Source organism: Lissotriton helveticus, chromosome 9, assembly GCF_964261635.1.
Source record: "Lissotriton helveticus chromosome 9, aLisHel1.1, whole genome shotgun sequence".
Taxonomy (NCBI): domain Eukaryota; kingdom Metazoa; phylum Chordata; class Amphibia; order Caudata; family Salamandridae; genus Lissotriton; species Lissotriton helveticus.
The window spans coordinates 977,235,168-977,255,626 of NC_136070.1; the positions used below are offsets into that span (position 1 = coordinate 977,235,168).

At 53.0% G+C, this 20,459-nt stretch overlaps 1 protein-coding gene across 2 annotated transcripts in view; it reads left to right on the forward strand.

Annotated features, from left to right (window-relative positions):
- Positions 1 to 20,459, forward strand: part of RAD54L2 (RAD54 like 2) — a 796,737-nt gene that overhangs the window by 466,846 nt on the left and 309,432 nt on the right. For both annotated transcript variants that reach the window (XM_078661273.1, XM_078661274.1), the window contains exon 13: positions 18,623 to 18,741. In XM_078661273.1, coding sequence (XP_078517399.1) covers positions 18,623 to 18,741 — 119 coding nt within the window. The remainder of the gene's footprint in view (positions 1 to 18,622; positions 18,742 to 20,459) is intronic.

Here is a 20,459-nt window from a genome sequence, read left to right on the forward strand (position 1 = left end):
TGCACACACAAAGGCAGTATGTGAGACGTACACTCAGTAAGGAAATCGAACACCAATTTATAAAAATAACACAGATGTTTATATGAATTTAGATTCCAAGATCATCGGAATCGGGTAAGTACTTTTCAAGGAAGGAATTTTTACAGGTTTTAAAAGGTCACACTTAGTGCAATTTTAGGAGCAGTAATGTTATCCTATGGGGGAAAACATATATTGTTTTCGGGCACTTGTCGACGACTTAAGGGACCCTTCACCTGGACTTAACGTCAGTATGAGGCATTGTCCAAGGCCACTCCTGCAGGTCACCTCGGGAGGCACTGAGGTGGTCGGGTGCAGAAGTTTGTTTCAGCGTCGGCTGCCGTGTTCATTTCAATGGTTCCTGTTGAGAAGAAGCTGCAAGCTGGGACTGGGGGGTCAGTCTGGGGGAATCCACAAGGGGATCGGTCCTTGAGAGGCTCAGGCACGTAGGGACACCATTTGTCCACTTCTCCTTGGGCTATGGGACTCGGGCGGCAGAAACACATCTGTGGTGGCAAGCTGGACAGGACCAGTAGTCGGTCAAAACACTAGAGGTCGGTAGGTTTTCAGGGGGTGTCTCTAAGGTACACTCTGGGTGCACAAGTTAACACATCCATCACTACAACCAGAGTGGGTTTATTAATAAGACGTTTGATACCAAACACCATAGGTTTGAGTGAAGCTATTATGTAGCTAGGAAACTCGCTTTGACCACTGCATACCTTAAGATGGCTTCCCTGTTCACTTGTACTGTCAGTAATTGAACTGCCCAGCACAAGGGCATATCTGCTCATGCAGCTATGTCTTCACATGTAATCTAATTCACTTTGCCTTAGGGCTGGAAGGCCTGCTGTAGGGATGGGTTACAAATATTACTTGCAGTGTTGGGGACATACCACACACAGTTTTTAGAGCACCTTGTCAAGCAACCTGCAGTGGGAGTGAGCATTGGTTTGGTGCTGTGTCCCTTAGAGTGGCATAAGATATACTGCAGCTTTTCGGGACCCTCTTTCGTACCGGTTTTAGGAAAGAACCCCTTTTTGCATGGTTACGCCCCACTTTTGAATGATCTCTGATGCACTATGACTGAGTATGTACTGGGTCCCTGCCAGTCAGGTTGCTAGTGCCTGCGTTCTTTCCCAAAACTGTACCTTTGTTTCCACAATTGGCACACCTCTGGCCCACATGCAGGACACTTGTAAAAATTACTAGTGGTACCAAGGGCCTTGTGAACAGATAGTCTCTCTAAGGGCTGCAGCATGTATAGAGTGCATGGCATACATCCCTATGTGCCATGCCTGCAACCACTGTGGGTGGTATGGGTGAGTCACACCTCTAGCAGGCCTTACAGCCCTATGGCAGGGTGCACTATATCACAGGTGAGGGCATAGCTGCATGAGCAATATGTCCCTACAGTGTCCAAGTTAATTTTTAGACATTGTAAGTGCAGTGACGCCATATTGAGTACCTGGGCTGGGAGTTTCACATTAGGAACTCCACAGCTCCCTGATGACTTTACTGAATGCTAAGAAGTTTGGTATCAAACTTCTCAGCACAATAAACACATACTGATGCTAGTGTTGGATTAATTGTAAAATGCTCTCAGAGAGCATCTTAGAGATGCCCCTTGAAGAACGACCAACTCTCTAGTGTGTAGCTGACTGGACGGCATGAGCCTGCCCCTCAGGCCTGTTTCTGACCCCCTGAGGTGGGAGCTCTTGTGCTCTCGTGGGTCAGGAACAAAGCCTGCTTCGGGTGGAGATACTTCCCACCTAAAACCAAGCAGGAACAGCAATCCGTGCATCAAGCCTCAAAAGCTTCCTGCCCTTGGATATGCTGACCAGGGCCTCTACAGCTAGTTGGGATGCCCGCCCCACTGACCATCCCCCACTTTTGGTGGCAAGGTCGACAGGAAAATTAGTAATCGGGAGGGGTGTGCCCCTTCTCTGCCAGGATCAGACCCGAAGGCGCCCTGGACCGAGGTGACCCCCTCCTTAGAAATTCCTCCATCTTGAATGGAAGGATTTTAGCCAATGAGATTAGGGGATGCCCTCTCACCAAAGGGAGGGAACATACAGAGGAAGTAGACACCCTAAAGGCAAGTTTCTCATTGACTACCATCTACCAGCACCTTTAACGCCCCTAAATTTAGTATTTAGGGGCACCGCTGAACCTGATCCTCCGATCAAAGAAGAAAAAGATGAAGATGTGGTGCAGACAGGCCTGAGATGACAACTTCCAGAATCCGAAGTGGCCTGCCCATGCATCAACAAAGACCAGATCTCCAGAGTACAGCAGCCCTGTCCAGAAGAATACAAGTACTCTGGATCCAGCTGGAACTGCAGTCCCTGGCCATTTTGCATCCGACACCCACGGCCCAAGTCGCCAGTATAAAGGCAAGGTTTTGAAATGTATCTGTAACTTTAGTCTTAGCTGTGTGGGAGAACATATTAAGAAAGATGTGTTCTGGCGTGCATGGCACTACCAGCTCTGTTTTTCGTGCCATTTCCCTTGTCACTTCTTGCCAGTAATTTGCCAAAGATTGGCAACTCCACATCATGTGCATAAAATGTGCCCCATTTACTCTGCTTCACCGGAATTCTGCATCTTTCCTGTAGAAGAACCGGTTGATTCTGCCCGGGGTGATGTACCCCTAAAGGAGCATGTATTAGGTAATCAGGCTGAATCACTCATTACAAGAGACTTTGGAGGCCCTTTGTAGTACGTTTTCCCAATCTTTGTCCTCTAATGGTCTGCCCAGGTCTTCCACCCATCTATTCCTTAACTCCTCCAGTGGTTGTGTAGAGTTGCATCTGATGTCCCTGTATAAGCATGCAACTGCCTTTATGGTAGCCCCCACCAGGCCTATGTATTCACAGGTGGCATGAGTCAGTGGTTCTGTCTTCCCCGCCCCCCAGTGTCTTAGCATTGCCCTTCCCCCTGTCCTATACAGCGGGAAGTGTCCCTGCGGATATCCCAACCTGTGCTCAATTCCTCGAAAATGAGTAATTCTCCATCCCTGTACAAGTCTACGATTTTTGTAGCCCCTGCTTGTTCCTGCTCCTCTATCATCCTCCACTGTCCCCCATGTGGGAGCGCTGAGTAGTGAGTGACAGTTCTGGTGAGTATGGGCGCTTTGTCTTCGTTTTTTGCCGACATCTACCCCAGCAACACCGGATCACCCTGTGCTCGTTGGTGTGGACATGTTGCATCTTCACGGTTCCAAGCAGGGTACCGAACACTTCCGCCTTTTCCGTGGTGAACGGAGGCTGAGTGAGCCTCTGCAGTTGCCCTGTTACGTAATGTCTCCATCTCTGGGACTGCCAGGCCCCCCTCCAGCTGCACCCCTTTTTTTTTTTTTTTATAAAATCTTTATTTTCGTTTTCCCAGAATACAAAGCAAGAATAGGAAACAAAACAATACAATGAGCGACACCCCTGCTAAGTGATCTACAAATGGGCAAAATGACTCAGGAGGCAAGCACCTCGCAGCTCAGAATAGTCTCGAAAGAAGTGTAGCACAAGAAATCCAAAGTCAATATCTTAAGATCTGCTATGGAGGGCAGCCGGGCCAGGAACAGGTATCTCATGTATAAATCGCTGAACCCTTCTAAATATGCCAGGGGTGTCGCAGAACAGGATCAAACTACAAACCCCCCCCCCCCCTCCCCCGCCCTCCCACCCCACCCCCCGTGGTGATGACAGCCATTCATACATACATACATACGTTTTGCATAGTTAAAGTTGAAAGAGGTGAAGCGCGCGCACTGAGGAAGGGCAAACAGCTGATGGTAAACCCCGGGAAAGGAATCGGACCAGAGGTCCCCAGCGGCAGATGAAGTTCTTAAAGTTGCCCAAAAAGATGTCCGCCACTCGTTCCACACTGAAGAGTCTCCACAGTCTAGCATGCCAGAGGGAAATAGCTGGAGCAGCCGGTTTCTTCCATGCTGCTGCAAGGGTGAGTTTAGCCGCTCCAAGACAGAGCCAAAGAATCTGCTTGTCAGCTCTCGTCTGGTGTTCGAGAGTAGAGTCTCGAAGGCCGAGTAGGACATGTTCCAGGGAGTCAGGGATTGGATAGCCAAGTATGTCCTTGAGGTGGGACAAAATCTCCTCCCAGTAAGGGCGAATGATCGGGCAGTCCCACCAGATGTGGCGGAAATCCCCTAAGAAACCACAGCCCCTCCAGCAGCGGTCTGAGGAGGAAGGAAAAATGCGGTGCAGTTTGGATGGGTATAAGTACCAGTCCATCAATGTTTTGAGATGGGCCTCACGCAGCGCCACCGAGCGGTTGTGCGCCATGATGTCCCTCCAGAGGCCCGCCCACTCCGCCTCAGCGATGTCTCTTCCGAGCAGTTCCTCCCAGTGTCCCATATATCGTGGGCGGGGTGATGTCGCCGTAGTGAGGAGTAACTTATAGAGAAAGGAGATGACTCCCTTCATGGCGGTAGTACGCAGGAGAAAGGCCTCGAAAGTAGACGGTGATCTAGTGGCCGCCTCACCCACTCCGGAGGAGGTAGCCCAGTGGAGGAGCTGGAGATGGCGATACCGTTCAGATGGAGGAACCCCATAGTCTCTCATGCAATTAGCGAAGGTAAGCGGGACGGTACCGTGGAATAGATGTGTAAGTGCTCTACAGCCCCCCTCACGCCACAGTCGGAAGGGACCTTCCTGTAACGCTGGGGGGAAGGCCGGGTTGAAATAAATGGGGGTGAAGGGCGACGGGAATGTCGTCCAGCGGTCATCTCCCGAGAGTGTGTCCCACACTTTCAGCACCGTGCTAGTGGGGGTACTGATATAGGCGTTCTTGGGCCTATCTCCTTTGGGCTTCCAAGCCAGATCCCAAATGGACCGACCCGCGACACTCCTGTCCATATGGAGCCAGTGTTTTTCTGAGAGTTGCTGGGACCACTTCACAAGGACTCGCAGTGGTGCAGCCTTATAATATAAGTGCATATCCGGGAGACCCACCTCCCCCTCCGAGCGTAAGCTGCGCAATGTAAAAAAGGAAAAACGGGCTCGCCCGTCCTGCCAGATGAAGCGGAGCATCAAAGTCTTGAGACGCCTAAAAAAGTCTAGATCTAGTGGGATGGGGGGAGGGCCTGAAAGAGGTAAAGAAATTTGGGGAGGAGAACCATCTTGATGGCGTGTATTCTGCCAAGCCACGAGATGTATTTGGGCTTCCAGTGGGCTAAGTCTGCCCGTATGGATGTCAGCATTGGGGGGAAATTAGCAGAGAACAGGCTCCCTACGGTAGGCGTCAGGCGGACCCCCAGATACAAGAGGGAGCCGGTTGCCCAGGACAGGGGGGTCAAGAGCCGCACACGCTCCATTTCGGCAGGTGAAAGAGTGAGGTTAAGGATATAAGACTTTCCAAAGTTAACTTTAAACCCAGCTACCTCTTCAAACTTGGCTAGGGCTGCCTGGATGTTTGGGAGTGAGCGAGCTGGCTCCCCAATTCACAGTAGAACGTCATCCGCGAAGAGTGAAATCTTGTGTTGTTCCCCGTTGAAGGGGAGGCCCCGAATCCCATCGTGCTCCCTCACCACTAACGCCAGTGGCTCTATGCTCAGCGCAAAGAGCAGAGGGGAAAGGGGACAGCCCTGCCTGGTACCGCGGGAGTGGGAGAAAGATGGGGACAGGTGGCCGTTGACCGCTACCCTGGAGCGGGGAGTACTGTAGTTCGCCCGGATCATCGTGACAAACTTATCCGAGAACCCAAAGGCCGTCAGAGTACGGAACAGAAACCCCCAGTCCACCCGATCGAAGGCTTTCTCCGCATCGAGTCCCACCAGTACTGCCGGGATGCGGAACCTGTTGGCCTTTTCAATCAAATGAATCACCCGCGCAAGTTATCGTGAGTCTGCCTTCCTGTGATAAAGCCCGATTGATCCGGGTGGATGAGGAACGGCATCAAATCCTGTAGGCGTCGTGCAATGATAGCCGAGTACAGTTTCGCATCGATATTTAGAAGAGCAATCGGTCGGTAGGAAGAGCAACTAGAGGGGTCTTTCCCGGGCTTTGGAATGACAGAAATCACCGCCTCAGCCATAGAGCCAGAGATGCCTCCCGTTTCGGCCATCGTGTTGAAGAGGTCAACCAGGAGATCGTAGATCTCGGAGGAGAAGGTCTGATAAAAAAGGGCGGTGTACCCATCCGGCCCCGGTGCCTTGTGAGGCTTCAGGGCTTTGATAGCGTCTAGTACTTCCTCTCGGGAGAAGGGGGCCGTTAAGAGTTCATTTCGGTCGGCAGAGACTTGGGGTAGCGGCAAGTCTGCTAGATACCTCTCTTGCGCTTCACGATCGAGGTCATCGCTTCTATAGAGGCCAGCATAAAAACGGCCAAACAAAGCCGCTTTTTCCTCATCTCGATGGAGTGGGACACCCGTCCCGTCCCGCATGCCCCCAATATATTCTCTTTCACGTTTGTCGCGAAGCTGCCGGGCTAAATGTCTCCCCACCTTGTCCCCCTGCGCGTATGAAACGTGTCGCAACCGCAGGAGAGTAAATTCCGCCCTGTTGTTATAGTGGGCCCTCAGTTTCCCCCGGACCGCCGTAAGGGGGCGAAGGGTGAGTCTGGAGGGGTTCAATTTATGTGCCAATTCCAGGGAGGCAAGTTCCGCCTCCAGTTCCTCCCGCTCCGCCCTCCGCAATTTGTTAAGATTAGCGTTAAGGGCGAGGCATGTGCCCCTTAAGGAAGCCTTGCAGGCATCCCAAGTATTGAAGATGGAGGTGTCCGATACGGGGTTAAGAGCCAGGAAATCCCGGATGGCCTTCCGCAACGCCTTACACGAGGTGTCATCTCGGATCAAGGCAGCTGGGAAATACCATTTGCGTAGACCGTCCCCTCTCGCCGACCAGCTCAACCCAAGGACCAGCAGACTGTGATCTGAGACAGAGAGTGGAAATATGTTGGAGTCGCGGACATCGCCCCGCAGGGCCTGGCTGAGGAAGATATGATCTAGACAGGAATAGGAGCGATGGACAGAAGAGTAGAAGGTGTAGTCTCGGGAGTGAGGGTGCAGCGCGCGCCAGCTATCAATCAGACCCATTTCCTCAATCTTACGTTGTATGGCTATGGAGAATGAGCCGGCATCAGCTCTCCGAGTACCTGAGCTATCCAGGGTCTTATCCCACACCAGGTTAAAATCCCCTAGTAAAATCAAGTGACCCTCAACAAAGTTCTCAACCCTGCGCAGCAGTTCCTGGAGAAAGCTATTGTGCACTGAGTTAGGAGCATACACCACCACAAACGTACAAAGTCGTTCGCGCAGCAAGCCTTTGACCATCAGCCAGCGGCCTTCCTTGTCACCCTGCATCCCCAATGGTTGAAAATGAAGGGCTGCTCGAAACATAAGGGCCACCCCTCTGTGTTTGGTGGAGGCCGAGGACCTATAAATAAGGGGAAAGTGCCTATGTTTAAGTCGGAGCTCATCCTTACGCGCCAAGTGGGTCTCCTGCAAACCCACCACATCCAGCTGGTGATCAGTCAGGTATTTCCAGACTTTCTGGCGCTTCTGCGGAGAGTTCAGGCCCTTCACATTCCAAGTGGCAATATTAAGTGGCATTGAAACAGAGCAGAATCACCCGCGTTGCAATCATCTCATTCATTCGCCTCTCTGCACCAACCCGCACTCCAACCCGAGACCTCCAGCCCCTCCAGATCTCAGCGTCCCTCCCGTCGATACGCCCCACCACCTCTCTTTGCAGCACCCAATTCCGCTCTCCACTCCCCCTCCCGGGGTTTATCAAGAGGCTCCCCAAGTCAGGGCCCGCAGATGCAAGAAACAGGCTATAACCTCCCCAGAACCCCGACCTCTCGGGACAAGGAAAGAGCTCCCCAGCAAGTTCAGCAGACACGACAATCCAAGCATTCCTGTCATCACCACCCCCTCGAACAACCCCCCCGGTCATCCCAACCCCACCCCCCCCTCAACCACCCCTCCCGCAATCAACTCCCCCCCAACCCCAAAGAACTTCACCAGTGGACAAAGGAACCATCTAGGTTCCACGTAGGGTAACGTAGTTGTCTCTCTCGTGGGGGAAAGGGCCCAAAGGATGAGTCCTCTCGAGGCCGGTCTGTGGTGTCTCCCCAAAAAGTACAAGTTACCCACAGTACCTGAAGGCGGAGGGCCCCTCCGGCGCGCCAACAGCTGAAGTTCAGGGCTCAGGCCGCCCCAGAGCTACCTTGCGCCGAAGACATCGTCACCGATGTGATGGAGGCAACCGCTTCCCCTCGTTCCTGCAAGCTGGTCGGATGGTCAGGTCGACCCAGGTTCCTGTCTCGTCCCACTCTCTGCCAGGAGGATGATCGGCGTCTCCGCCTCGATGGCGCTTCTTCGTCCATGGGTTCCGGAGTCGCATCGTCAATGCCCAAGATGTTCTTGGCCGCCTGAAGTGACCGCACCTGTACCAGTCTATTCTGCCATCAAAAGATGAGACGGAAGGGATGGCCCCAGGAGTAGGAAATAGATTGTTCCCGGAGGCGAGAGGTGATAGGCCGGAACTCCCGTCGCTTCTGGAGAGTGGACGCCGCCAAATCTTGAAACAGCTGGGGTCGGTGATCACGGAACAGTATAGAAGGGACGTCCCGGGCATTCCGGAAGATGCGCTCCTTCAGCTGAAAGTCGTGGACGCATACTAGAATGTCGGGGGGCGCCCCCCCCCCCTCGCTTGGGTAAGCCAACCCTATGGACTCTGTCCATCCTGATGGCGGTGACGTCCGCATCATCAAGCACCTGTAGGAAGAGCGCCTCGACGTATCCTCGCAGATCCCCCGCCTCTCCATCCCATGGCACCGCTCGGATGCGGATGTTATTCCGGCGGGAACGGTTCTCTAGGTCCTCGGTGTGGGCCTGGAGATCCAGGTTTTGTTCCGTGAGACGGAGAACCTCCTGCTGCAATTGGTGCAGGTCATTAGCCGTGCCGAGGTCGTGACCCCTCGCAGTCCGGCTTCCGAGCCAATCACAGCACCGAGACCGCCCTCATCGCCGCCACCGATGACATTCGAGCCCTGATGGACAACGGAGAAACAGCGGCCCTCATCCTCCTAGACCTCTCCGCAGCATTCGACACTGTCTGCCACCGCACCCTAGTACAGCGCCTCAGCAACGTCGGAATCCAGGACAAGGCGCTGGAATGGATCATCTCCTTCCTCGACGGAAGAACACAGAGAGTCCGTCTACCACCGTACAAGTCAGAGGCCACCGAAGTCATCTGCGGCGTCCCTCAAGGATCCTCTCTGAGTCCCACCCTCTTCAACGTCTACATGAGCCCCCTCGCGGCCATCGCACGCCAACACAACCTCAACATAATCTCCTACGCCGACGACACCCAGCTGATCCTCTCCCTGACCAACGACCCCGCCAGAGCCAACCTTCACGAAGGGATGAAAGAGGTAGCCGAGTGGATGACGACCAGCCGCCTGAAGCTGAACTCGGACAAGACGGAGGTCCTCATCCTGGGCTCCTCACCCTCCGCCTGGGACGACTCCTGGTGGCCTCCCGCCCTGGGCACCGCACCCAAACCGACAGACCATGCACGCAACCTGGGCTTCATCCTGGACTCCTCCCTCTCCATGACCAGGCAAGTCAACGCCGTCTCCTCGGCGTGCTTCAACATCCTACGCATGCTACGGAAGATCTTCTGGTGGATCCCCACCGAGACCAGGAAGACCGTCACCCAGGCCCTCGTCACCAGCCAACTGGACTACGGCAACGCCCTCTACGCCGGTACCACCGCCAAGCTCCAGAAGAGACTCCAGCGGATCCAGAACGCCTCAGCCAGACTCATCCTCGACATCCCACGAACCAGCCACATCTCCGGACATCTGAGAGACCTGCACTGGCTCCCCGTCAACAAAAGAATCACCTTCCGCCTCCTCACCCACGCACACAAAGCCCTACACGACCAAGGCCCGAGCTACCTCAATAATCGAGTCAACTTCTACGCTCCCAAACGCCACCTCTGATCAGCCAACCTCGCCCTCGCCGCCGTCCCCCGCATCCGAAGAGCGACTACAGGAGGAAGGTCCTTCTCCTACCTGGCCGCCAAGACCTGGAACTCCCTCCCGACCGACCTGCGCCTGACCCAAGACCACCTCTCCTTCAGGAAGAAGCTGAAGACATGGCTGTTCGAGCAGTAGCGGCACCCCCCCACCCCCAGCGCCTTGAGACCCTACGGGTAGGTAGTGCGCTCTATAAATGTCAGTGATTGATTGATTGATCTTCGAGGGTGGCCACCCTCTCCCCCATGCTGTCGACATCCCGCCTCACCTCGCGTAGGTCAGAAGCCAGTTGAGCACGAAGCTCCGAGATGTCGTCCTTGATGGCAGCAAAGAGTTCCTTCATGAACGCCTTGGTGGCAGGAGCCTCATCATCGGACTGTCCGGAGGACGCGCTGATTCCGGGGGACGCTGGTTGTTGAGCCCCCCTCTGCGGCACCTCCTTGCCAGGCATCCCTTTGCGTAGGGACGTGGACATTATGGCCTCAGGGAGCTGCCCACTTGCACGAATCAGCGGCTTCCCGGAGCAGTGCCAGATGCGGTGCCAGTCACCTTGTAAATAGCGACAACCGACTAGAACCAGATACTATCTATTATCCCCGGTGCTGCTACTCTCCTGTCGCGGTAGCGTTGAGTGCCGCCACCACTGAAGGCCCCGTAGGCGTCGGTGCCCGCCTCCTTCGACCGGGAAATGTCAGACCGCGTGGCGCCGGGTCCGCACCACCTCGCAGGCAGGTCGGGAGCTAGCTCTGTCCTCCACTCCGCCCGCTCCAAAGCCGCGGCCAATGCCGTGGGGCCCCCCGAACACCAGGCCACCAGTACCAAGGACAGTCCAGGCCTGTCGATCTCCGCCGACGAGAGGCTCCAGCCGAGTTCTCTCTGTACCGCCCTCGCGGCAGTCAGGCCTGCAGGTCGGGATCGCAAATGGCGGCGTTCTCCGTTGCGGCCGGCTGCGTAATCGAAGCACCAGCAGGTAGGCCTCCCCGGTCGCTCTTCACTCACGAGCCGTCTCTCCGCCAAGATCTCCAGTGGGGCAGCCCCCACCCCAGGGCAGGTCAGGAGCGGCGATGGGGGGGGGAGAGCGGCCGCCTCCCGCTTCAGCCGTTCTGCGCCGGTAGCGCCCGTCTTCCGCCTGCAGCAGCGGTCCCGGTTAGCACGTCCCCACAGAGTCAAGGGCAGCGCTCTCAGACGGGGGGTCCGCAAATCGGAGCGTCCAGGGAATCGGGTGCGCGCGGTCTGTTTCCGCCGCCGCTCCCACCCGTATCGATGCAGTGGGCCGGCCAGACTCTGTACTCGAGGTCGGGGATCACAAGGCCTCAGGTCGCCGGGCGGCCGTTCGTCGCTTCAGAGACCCTGCCGGCCAAGCGCGCCGCACCGGACCGCTCTCCGCCTCTTCAGGCTGTCCAGCAGGCAGTAGGGGCGCCGTTCGGGCGGCGCTCCAGGTGCTGGGCAAGTCTAAGCGGAGGTCGGCGCCGGAGGGACTCTCAAAGACGTCTTACTCCGTCGCCATCTTGGCCACGCCTCCCAGCTGCACCCTTTTAAATGTGGATAGAGCCACCCTCCTTCTGCTTTTTCCCCATATAAAAGCTGAGATGCATGAATCCAGCTCTCGGTTCCACACTCCCGGTATTCATACGGGAAGCGTGGTAAAGAAATACAGTACTTTAGGGCGAGCCACCATTTGTTACAAGGAGATCTTTCCTGCCACTTAAAGTGGGAACCCCCCCCCCCCCCGCCGGAGGCCATATTACCTTTTTTATTTTTTTGATAACCAATTTTTATTAGCATTTGAAGAAACAAAACATACAAAGACAGCATGGGAGTGCTGAAAACATCGAAGTCCATCATCAGTAGACCGCTGGAGGCCCGGCCTAAATATAAGGCCCCTGAACAAGCCATCTCGTATGAAGAAAGAGAGTAGTGATACAAGAGGAAAACAAGCATAGAATTCAAAACCGCAGATTTAACCACTTACCCCAAACCTTCTCAAATTTTTCAGGGCATCCTCGGGCCTCGAAGAGAGGTTCCTCTTGGGCCGTGCACCAATCCACCCCCAGGGGCCACTTTTGTACAGTAGGAGGCTTGGACTGTGACCAGGCCGCCGCGATATCTCGCTTGGCCGCCACCACCGCCGTGCCCAGGAAGCGCTTGTCGGCTTGAGAGGCGTCCAGACCATCAAATACTTTCAGGAGAAGGATCGTGAGGTACCGGCCACCCCAGAGTGTGTAAGCGCTCCAACTCCACACGTACCCTGAATGAGGAGAGACCAGGGCACTGCCAGACCATGTGGTAAAAATTGGCCGGGGCATGGCCACATCGCGTACAGTCTGGTGATAGGCGTAGGCCACCTCACCTCGACGCGCCTATGTAGGCGCGTAGGGGTGAGGTTTGCCGTGTGAAGGTAGTAAAGTTGAATGAGGCGTAATTTAGAGAAGGTAGTCAGAGGTTAGGGAGCCATAAGGGCGTCTCACCAGTCTGCCTCTTCCAGGGGACCGAGCCATGCCTCCCAGCGGGTGCGCAGCTAATCTAAGGTGGCAGGGCGATTGTTCACAAGGGAGCGGTATATCCGCGACAGACCCTACCCCCTCACCCCCTCACCCCCTCCACCCAGGTTACCCATCATGACCTGGGCTTCTAACGGACTGAATTCAGGGAGTTAGGTGTCTGGTGGAATATGTATAGTGAGGGCGTGGGGGAGTTGCAGATATTAATAAAATTGAGTGGTATGAAGGGAGTGGCGCTGCTGCAGGTCGGAGAAAGCCCAAATGTGGTCTCCCACCCAAACATCCTCAAGGAGTGAAATCCCGATCTGATCCCATTGTCGAAACCCTCGGAGGGTCGATGCCTCGCGTAGCCATGTGCCATGCCACAGAGGCGAAAGTTGGGTAAGCTTCTTGTCCCATTGTGTGTAACGCAGAGCGCCAGGCTGTTCGGACCGCTCTGGAGATAGGTGGAGTATTCTGCGGAATGGTGGCCCCATACAGGTAAGCTCGGTCCCGTAGGCCGGATCAAACCATCCTCCTGCGAACCAGTCGTGGACGACAAAGAGTCTGGTGGCCAAGTAGAAAAGGTGAAGGTTGGTCACCCCCATGCCACCGTCATAGGGAGGTATCCTGCAGCGAACTAAGGCCGTACGTGGTCTCCCACTCCTCCACAAAAACCTGTTAATTATCCCATCAAACTCGTGAAACCAACTACCCCGGAGATGAAAGGTGATGTTTTGAAGAATGTATAAAAAAAAACGGGGGATAATCCTCATTTTAAAAAGTGCCCCTCTTCCGAGGGGGTTAAGTTGGAAGGATTGCCAGCGCTTAAGGTCGGCTTTGGCTTTCATAACCAGGGGTGTGAGGTTAAGAGCCCACTCCAGCTCTGGAAGCAAGGGTATCCAGATCCCCAGATATTTCAACGATTGTCTCCGTAGGGGGATAGTAGACTGCCAATCAAAGTAGGCTCTCGAGTGATGGAGGGGGACCAAAGTGGACTTCGCCGGGTTGAGCCGCAGTCCCGAGACATTCTCAAAGGTCCGAAGCACCTCCAGACAGCGTGGGCCAGAGCTCTCCGGGTCGGCCAGGAAAAGCAGAAATTTGTCCGCATATAGGGCAATTTTGTCGATTTGATGGGGGTCCCAAGACCACCCTCTGATTTGGGGATTGTTGCGTATGAGGCAGGTCAGCGGTTCCATCGCCAGCGCAAATAAAAGCGGTAAAAGAGGGCACCCTTGAAGGGTGTCTCTTCGGACGGAGAACGCCTCTGAGAAGGTGCCGTTGGTCAGGACTCTTGCCTTGGGGCTAGAGTACAGGGCTCGGTTGAGACGTCGAAAGTGGGGGCCGAAGCCTATCGTGGCAAGAATGTCCTCCAAGTAGCACCAATCAACCGTATCAGAGGCCTTCTCAAAATCGATGAGCAGCAGGGCTAAATACAGGGTGAGCAGATGATGATAGGCCAGGGCAAGGTGGAGGCGCTGTATACAGTGCCGGGTACCGCAAGCAGGCATGAAGCAACATTGATCCGGGTGGATAAATTCATGCAACAAGGGGTGAAAACGTTGAGCCAGGTTAGTATTGAAGATTTTCATTTCAGTGTTGATCCGAGAAATTGGGCAGTAGTCTGCACAAGGAAGAGAAGGTGGCTGTGTCTTTGGAATGACCTTGATGGTGGCCACGTCAGTCTCCGAAAGGAAGGAGCCCATCTTGACCACGTGTTGGAAGAGATCGACCAAGTGAAGAACCAATAAGTCTAGGTATGTCGCGTAATATTCCTGCGGAAAGCAGTCAGGCCCTGGCGTCTTCCTGGAGTGCAGTAGGGAGATAGCTCCATGGATCTCCTCTGGATTAAAGGGAAGGTCAAGGTCCATCGAATCGGCCTGGGTAAGGCAGGGGAGTTGCGCCTCTGCTCGTTCCAGTAGATCATCCAAAAAAGCCCCAGGGGGCCAGGCTGAGTAGAGCTGAGCATAGTAACCCGCGAAAGCTTGGGCAATAGCTTGCGAAGTACAGTGGTGGGTACCAGCAGCTTCACGGATTTCAGGGATAATTCTGTTGGCCTTGGGGTAGGAGACCAGGTTGTGAAGCAACTTACCATTTTTGTCACCCCATCCGTAGAACCGGGCCACAGAGGAGCGTCACAGCGTCTCAGCTGAGTCTAGGGAGATCTGGCGGATCTCTTGTTGGAACATTGCAAGTTATCTAGCGGGATGAGCGTCATCTGTGTCACCAAAGGTCAACTCCAGCCGCGCAGCCTGCGCCTCAAGCTGAGTCCAGCGAGCAGTCTGTTCCGCCTGTTTCGTGTGGACCAGACCCCTGGCCACCCCACGTAATGTAGGTTTACCGGCTTCCCACAGTGTGCCTGCAGAGGGAACCGAACCCTTGTTGGCAAGAAAATAGTGTTTCAATTCTACTGCGAGCGCGTCCTTGATCTCCGTGTCTTGCAAAAACCATGCGTTTAACCACCAAACCGAACGCATCCCCTGGTGGCATTTCCCAAGCTGAGAGAAATGGCAGAGTGGTCTGAGATTCCACGTGGGAGAATAGAAACACCAGAGACCAGTTGGCAGTCAGTGGCGGGGAGGAGGAACAGGTCAATACGGGAGTTGGTTTGATGGGCTGCTGATGTGAGTGTATTGTTTTCCACGGGGTGCCAAATCCTCCAGACGTCACATAAACCAAGGGCAGATGACCAGTTTGATAGCCTTTTTTTGAACAGGTGAGGCGGGATCACCCGTTGCGTCGAGGGTTGGCTGCATAACTGCGTTGGAGTCGCCCCCAATTATTGTTTGACCCTGGGGCAGGGCGGAGATTACCTCCGTAAAGTGATGGAGAGTAGAGGGAAGCGTGGCTGGAGGGATGTACGTTGATGGGACGTTGAGGACCTGTCCCTCAAGCCTACCGGACATGGCCACATTGGGGTGAAGGGAAGACTTCTCCGAGTCAGTATAGCCACCCCCCAGGAGCCTCGTATGAAACCGGAGTACCAGACCCTGTCGAACCCATAACGGGCGAGGAAGGAGCATTGGGTTCCCAGGAGGTGTGTCTCCTGAAGGAGGAGCACGTCAGGCGCTTGGCGTTCGGCGCTCTTGAGGACAGCTGTGTGTTTAATACGGTCTAGCAACCCATTTACGTTCCACAACAAGATGTGGAGGGACCTACCGTGGGTGGGCACCTGGGGAGCAGCTGGCGTGGAGAGAAAAGATCTGGGAGGGGAGCCTAGATCCCCAGTGAGGTGACACATCGCAGCCAGGATAGGGAGATGTGGCTTGCGCATGATGGTATGCACCCTGTCGGTGGAGATGACATGTGCATGTGGTGTGCTGCCCTAAAGAACAAAAATCATTAACTCAAACAAAACTGTAAACAATAACTCAAACTGAGCCAAAACAAGCGGAGTTCAGAGGGCAAAAGACCCCCCCTCCCCAAACCCCTTCCAACACCCTCCACCCCAAACCCCTTCCAACACTCCCCACCCTATACTTCCAAACCCGAAGCATCTGTAGTCCAAAAGCAATGACAAAAAGCTACACTAAAACGGTTAGCAGGTCAGTTTGTGGCGATGGCAATGGACCCCTCCATATAGACGGATATCACAGTGTGAACAGTTGATTACTAATGTAAAATGCCCCAAGAGTTCCGATTTAGCTCCACTTCCATGGGACCCCACAGTCAGAGTCCTGCATCATCACTGGACCCCCGGAGCGCAGGACTCCAAGATAGGTCGGAGTCCAAGAGGGCCGGGCGCAGTGTCGCAGCTGGGTCATGACTGTGGTTCAAGTCTATTAGTGATCTGGCTCGGCTGTGGTGGTCCAGAAGCGGAGGGGCCCCAGAAGAGATCAGCAATTGGGACTCGGCGATCGTGACTGACCCACCCTGCCGCTCCCCTCTTCTACAGGACCGATTGTGCCTATGCTGCGGTTTGGGGGGACACAGGTGTGACCGAGGAGGGCCCGACAAGGGAGGAGGGGGAGCAGGCTGGGTCCGCAGAGGCTGCTCCTCCGTTAGCCAGGTCCACGCTGCCTGCGGTGTGTCGAAGAAAACCGCCTTGCCCTAGAAAATAACTCTGAGGCGGGTCGGGAAGAGGAGCCTGTAATGCAATCCCAAATTGCGGAGTTTTTGTTTGACGTCTGTGTACGTACGACATTGGGCCTGAACTTCTCTCGTGTAGTCTAGGAAAAGCATTATGGTATTGTTTTGGTATTTCAGGGGACCGTGGACTCGGGCTTCCATCAGGATAGCGTCTCTGTCTCGGAAATTGAGGATCGGAATGATGATGGAACGGGCTGGAGCCCCGGGGTGGGGCCTGGCTGCCAGAGAGCAGTGTGCGCGCTCAATTGTGAACCATGGTGAGAGAGCGTATTTGGGTATCCATGATTTTACCCAAGTCTCCACAAAGGTGTCAGTGTGCCCCTCTTCAGCACCCTCGTGAAAACATATGAGGCACAGGTTATTCCGCCGCGAGCGATTTTCGGCATCTTTGGCCCGGCGGTGCAGCTCTGAGCTCTGAGGTCTGAGTCTGTGGGCGGGCCACCTGAGTTTTCAACTGGCCCAATTCGTCTTCAGGGTAGAGAGGCGCGATTCTGCCTCCGACAGTCTTGCCGTGGCGTTGCGGAGGTTCTAACAGATGAGGGCCACGTTGACCCGCACCTCTCCGATCTTGCCCTTCATGAAGGTCTGAGAGGTGCCAATTGCCTGCAGGATAGACGCCCTTTGTTGGATTCCGGTCAACAGTAGTGTACTGGTCCATTTTAGTTTGGGTATGCTATGCAGGTGTTTTCGGGGCACGATCCCTTCCCATTCTGACTACAAGCCCAGGACCTGGACGTCCCACTGGATGTAGGAGGCAGGCCCACAAACAACCAATCCCAACAATGGGGGGGGCTAGTGCCCAAGCAGTCAATGCTCAAGCCCGGGCACCGAACCCACCCAAGCAGGAGCTCCCGGGACTCAAAGGGCGCTCACAAACCAGGGTCGTGGACCTCGCCCCTCGCCGCCCGAAATGACGACGTAACCAGAGGGAGGACTTCCCCGATCTAGTTGGGGCGAACACCGCTGGGCTGTGGGGAGGCGGGGGGAGGAGGTGGAGATCCTGGTCCACAGACCTCCCGAAGCTCGATGAATGCAGCCGAATACGACTCACCCCGTGGAGTCTATGCAGGATAGAGGCAGCTTTTGAGACGACAATCCAGAGCATGAATGGAGGCTAGTCGGTCAAGCAGCAGATGGACCTTCTTTTCCACCTGACTGAGGAAAGCGTGAAATTTGGTGATAAGATCCTGGTCTTCACAAGGTGGGGAATCTGCATTTAGAAAAATTCATCAGAAGAACACATTACTTATCTTTGGTAACCCTATTTTTCTGGTGGATACTATACCTAACTGCAGGTTCCTCCTTGCCCTCCCACCTCCCTGTGCTGTGCTCTAGCCACTTCCATCCATAAAGATCACAGTCTAGGAATTTGCACACTAGTTTTTTAAACTTGCCTGTTGGGTCTGCGTCCAAGGGTGTGGAAGGGTTCATAAAAGAAGCTGACGTCAGAATGCATGGGTGAAGTGTACAAGCCGCTCCATTCATCACTTCTGGAGCAGAACCTACCCGTACCAAGGAGCACTGCTTTTGAGTTCTTTGGAGACATCCTGACGCCTGGGAGAAATTCACATGGTGAGGAATCTGCAGTTAGAGTATTCATCAGACATGGCATTACAAAATGTAAGTAACAGTGTTCTACAGACAATTTTGTTTCTGGCAATGCAGTGCCCCATCCTCTATCCATCTTGATCCAAAACAGCATTCTAAATAGAAGTTTGGAAGTGACAATTTCAGACTGGTAAATGTCCAGAACAAGCAGTCTACCTTTACTACATGCTTGCACATTCCAACCCTATAGAGGTTTTTTAGTATGTAGTAAGTGGCACTGTGTCTAAGTATTTTCATTGAAGGAACTGTGGTCGATTGTTTATGCCCTCTTAAGTCGATGTCGCCACATAGCAGCATTGTACTTTTTCGTTTCAAAGAAAAGCAGCCTAGATGTTTTGCAACTGTTCGATGGAGGTGGTTTTAAATGCCGTACAAATTTTCCATTCATTTGAGTGCTGTTTGCCGTTTTCTCCTTTTTTTGTGCAGGCAAAGGATATTTTCTGTGATTATCAAACTGGTATTTTAGAAAACTCACCTAAGATGGTTCTTCTTTTCCACCTGATCGAGGAAAGCGTGAAATTGGGTGATAAGCTCCTGGTGTTCAGGTACGAAAACTAGACATCCTTTCTTGCAACCTCCATTTCCCCAGTCACTTCCAAATCCTATGCTATCTTCCCATTCTTCTCTAATTTACCTGTGTCTCCCTTCACCCCATCCCTGACAATCCCATCTCCTTACCCATAGCTGTACAGCTTTGCACCTACTCCACTTGCTGTATCGCACCTTCATTTTGCCAGCCATATTCTATAAAACCCCTTGAATCTTTTTAAATATAGCTATTTAATCAAGGTGTTTTCTTCGACATTCATAAACAGCAGAACAAATTTTTCAATGCAACATTTACATTTTTGAAACGATGGCAAACATTTTTTTGTACCTTTCGAAAATTTCTAAAAATATAGTCCATTAGCACTACAAAATACATTTGGCTATAATAAATCTTACTATTCTGCCTTCCCCGTGAAAATAAGGTCAGGAAACGTTGCTATTAGGCTTTACAATTTCCCCCAAGGAAAACTGACAGTGCTTCTGAATGGATCCTGATGTTGCACTGTCAAAGAATGTGATGTGGGATCAGAAAACAATTTGGTTGAGGATTTATGGCTTTAGATGACGTTGGCCTGTTTATAGAACATGTGTTCCTTAAAGTAAGGATTTAGATTCCTTCTTTTTCCAATCACAAATCCATCCTTATCTGTCTTCTTGGGCACTGTGCCAACTCTTTTTGGTAAATATGGCAGTTAAAAAGTACTGTAAAGATAAACATGCAATTTAAAACTAGCAATAAAAGGTTCCACCTTTAAAAGGAAGACCAGGGGACTATAAGGAGACTAGATCGGAAGATACCCCGCAGTCCTACAGCACATTTATCTACCTATTGACTCTTCAGGACATTGCAGTGTCACGATTTATTAAAATATCATGGTCCGTTTTCCTTAAGTAAAAATACAATGCATGCTCGCAACACATCATACTTTTTTGTCCTTTAAAAGGGATTGTGTCTTCAGTCAGGTGTTTCAATATTTCTTTTTTATTCATTTATTACGAACAAAGCTATTCATAATAACCTTAATAAATCTCCAAATTTCCTGCCAAAGCAAGCTTCTACCTGCCCCAGCTGACTAAATAGTGAAAAACCTGTAACCATTCAATTTCAAAACTGGAGTGCATTTAAACCTAAAAATATGAATACATAGGCTCTTTCAAGAAGACACTAGGTAAAGAGAAAGCAGTGAGGTAAAAAGGATAGTGCAGCAAAATGTAACATCCATTTACTGTCCTCCACCATTAGAAAAATGCAATCTAGGCCATCAATAAAACCCTAGCAATGCGCTCTTGAGACACAGCCCTTTCCGTATAGTTGTTGTTGAATACTCATGAATGCTCTCTTCCTAGTCCCCGATAGCAGCTCTTTATGATGCACTGCCACCCTCAGAATTTGCAACACTGCAATCTTGACCACTGTCATTCATCGCAGTCTTGACAGAACCATGATTGATTTGCACTAAAGGAGAGCCTGAACTCCCTCTATTTCTCGGCTCCTATGCTTGCCGAATGGACTCGCTGCGGCATCACGGACATGGAGTCGCTCTTTGAGGAGGGTCAGCTGAAGTCGTTCGACCGGCTGGTCGCTGAGTTCGCACTCCCCCCAGGTCAATTCCTCAAACACCGACAGCTGCTGGAAGGTTTTCGTCCTTACCATAATCTCCAGACCAGCGAACCAGACACGCATCCAGTCATACACACTATCCTGCGCATGGGT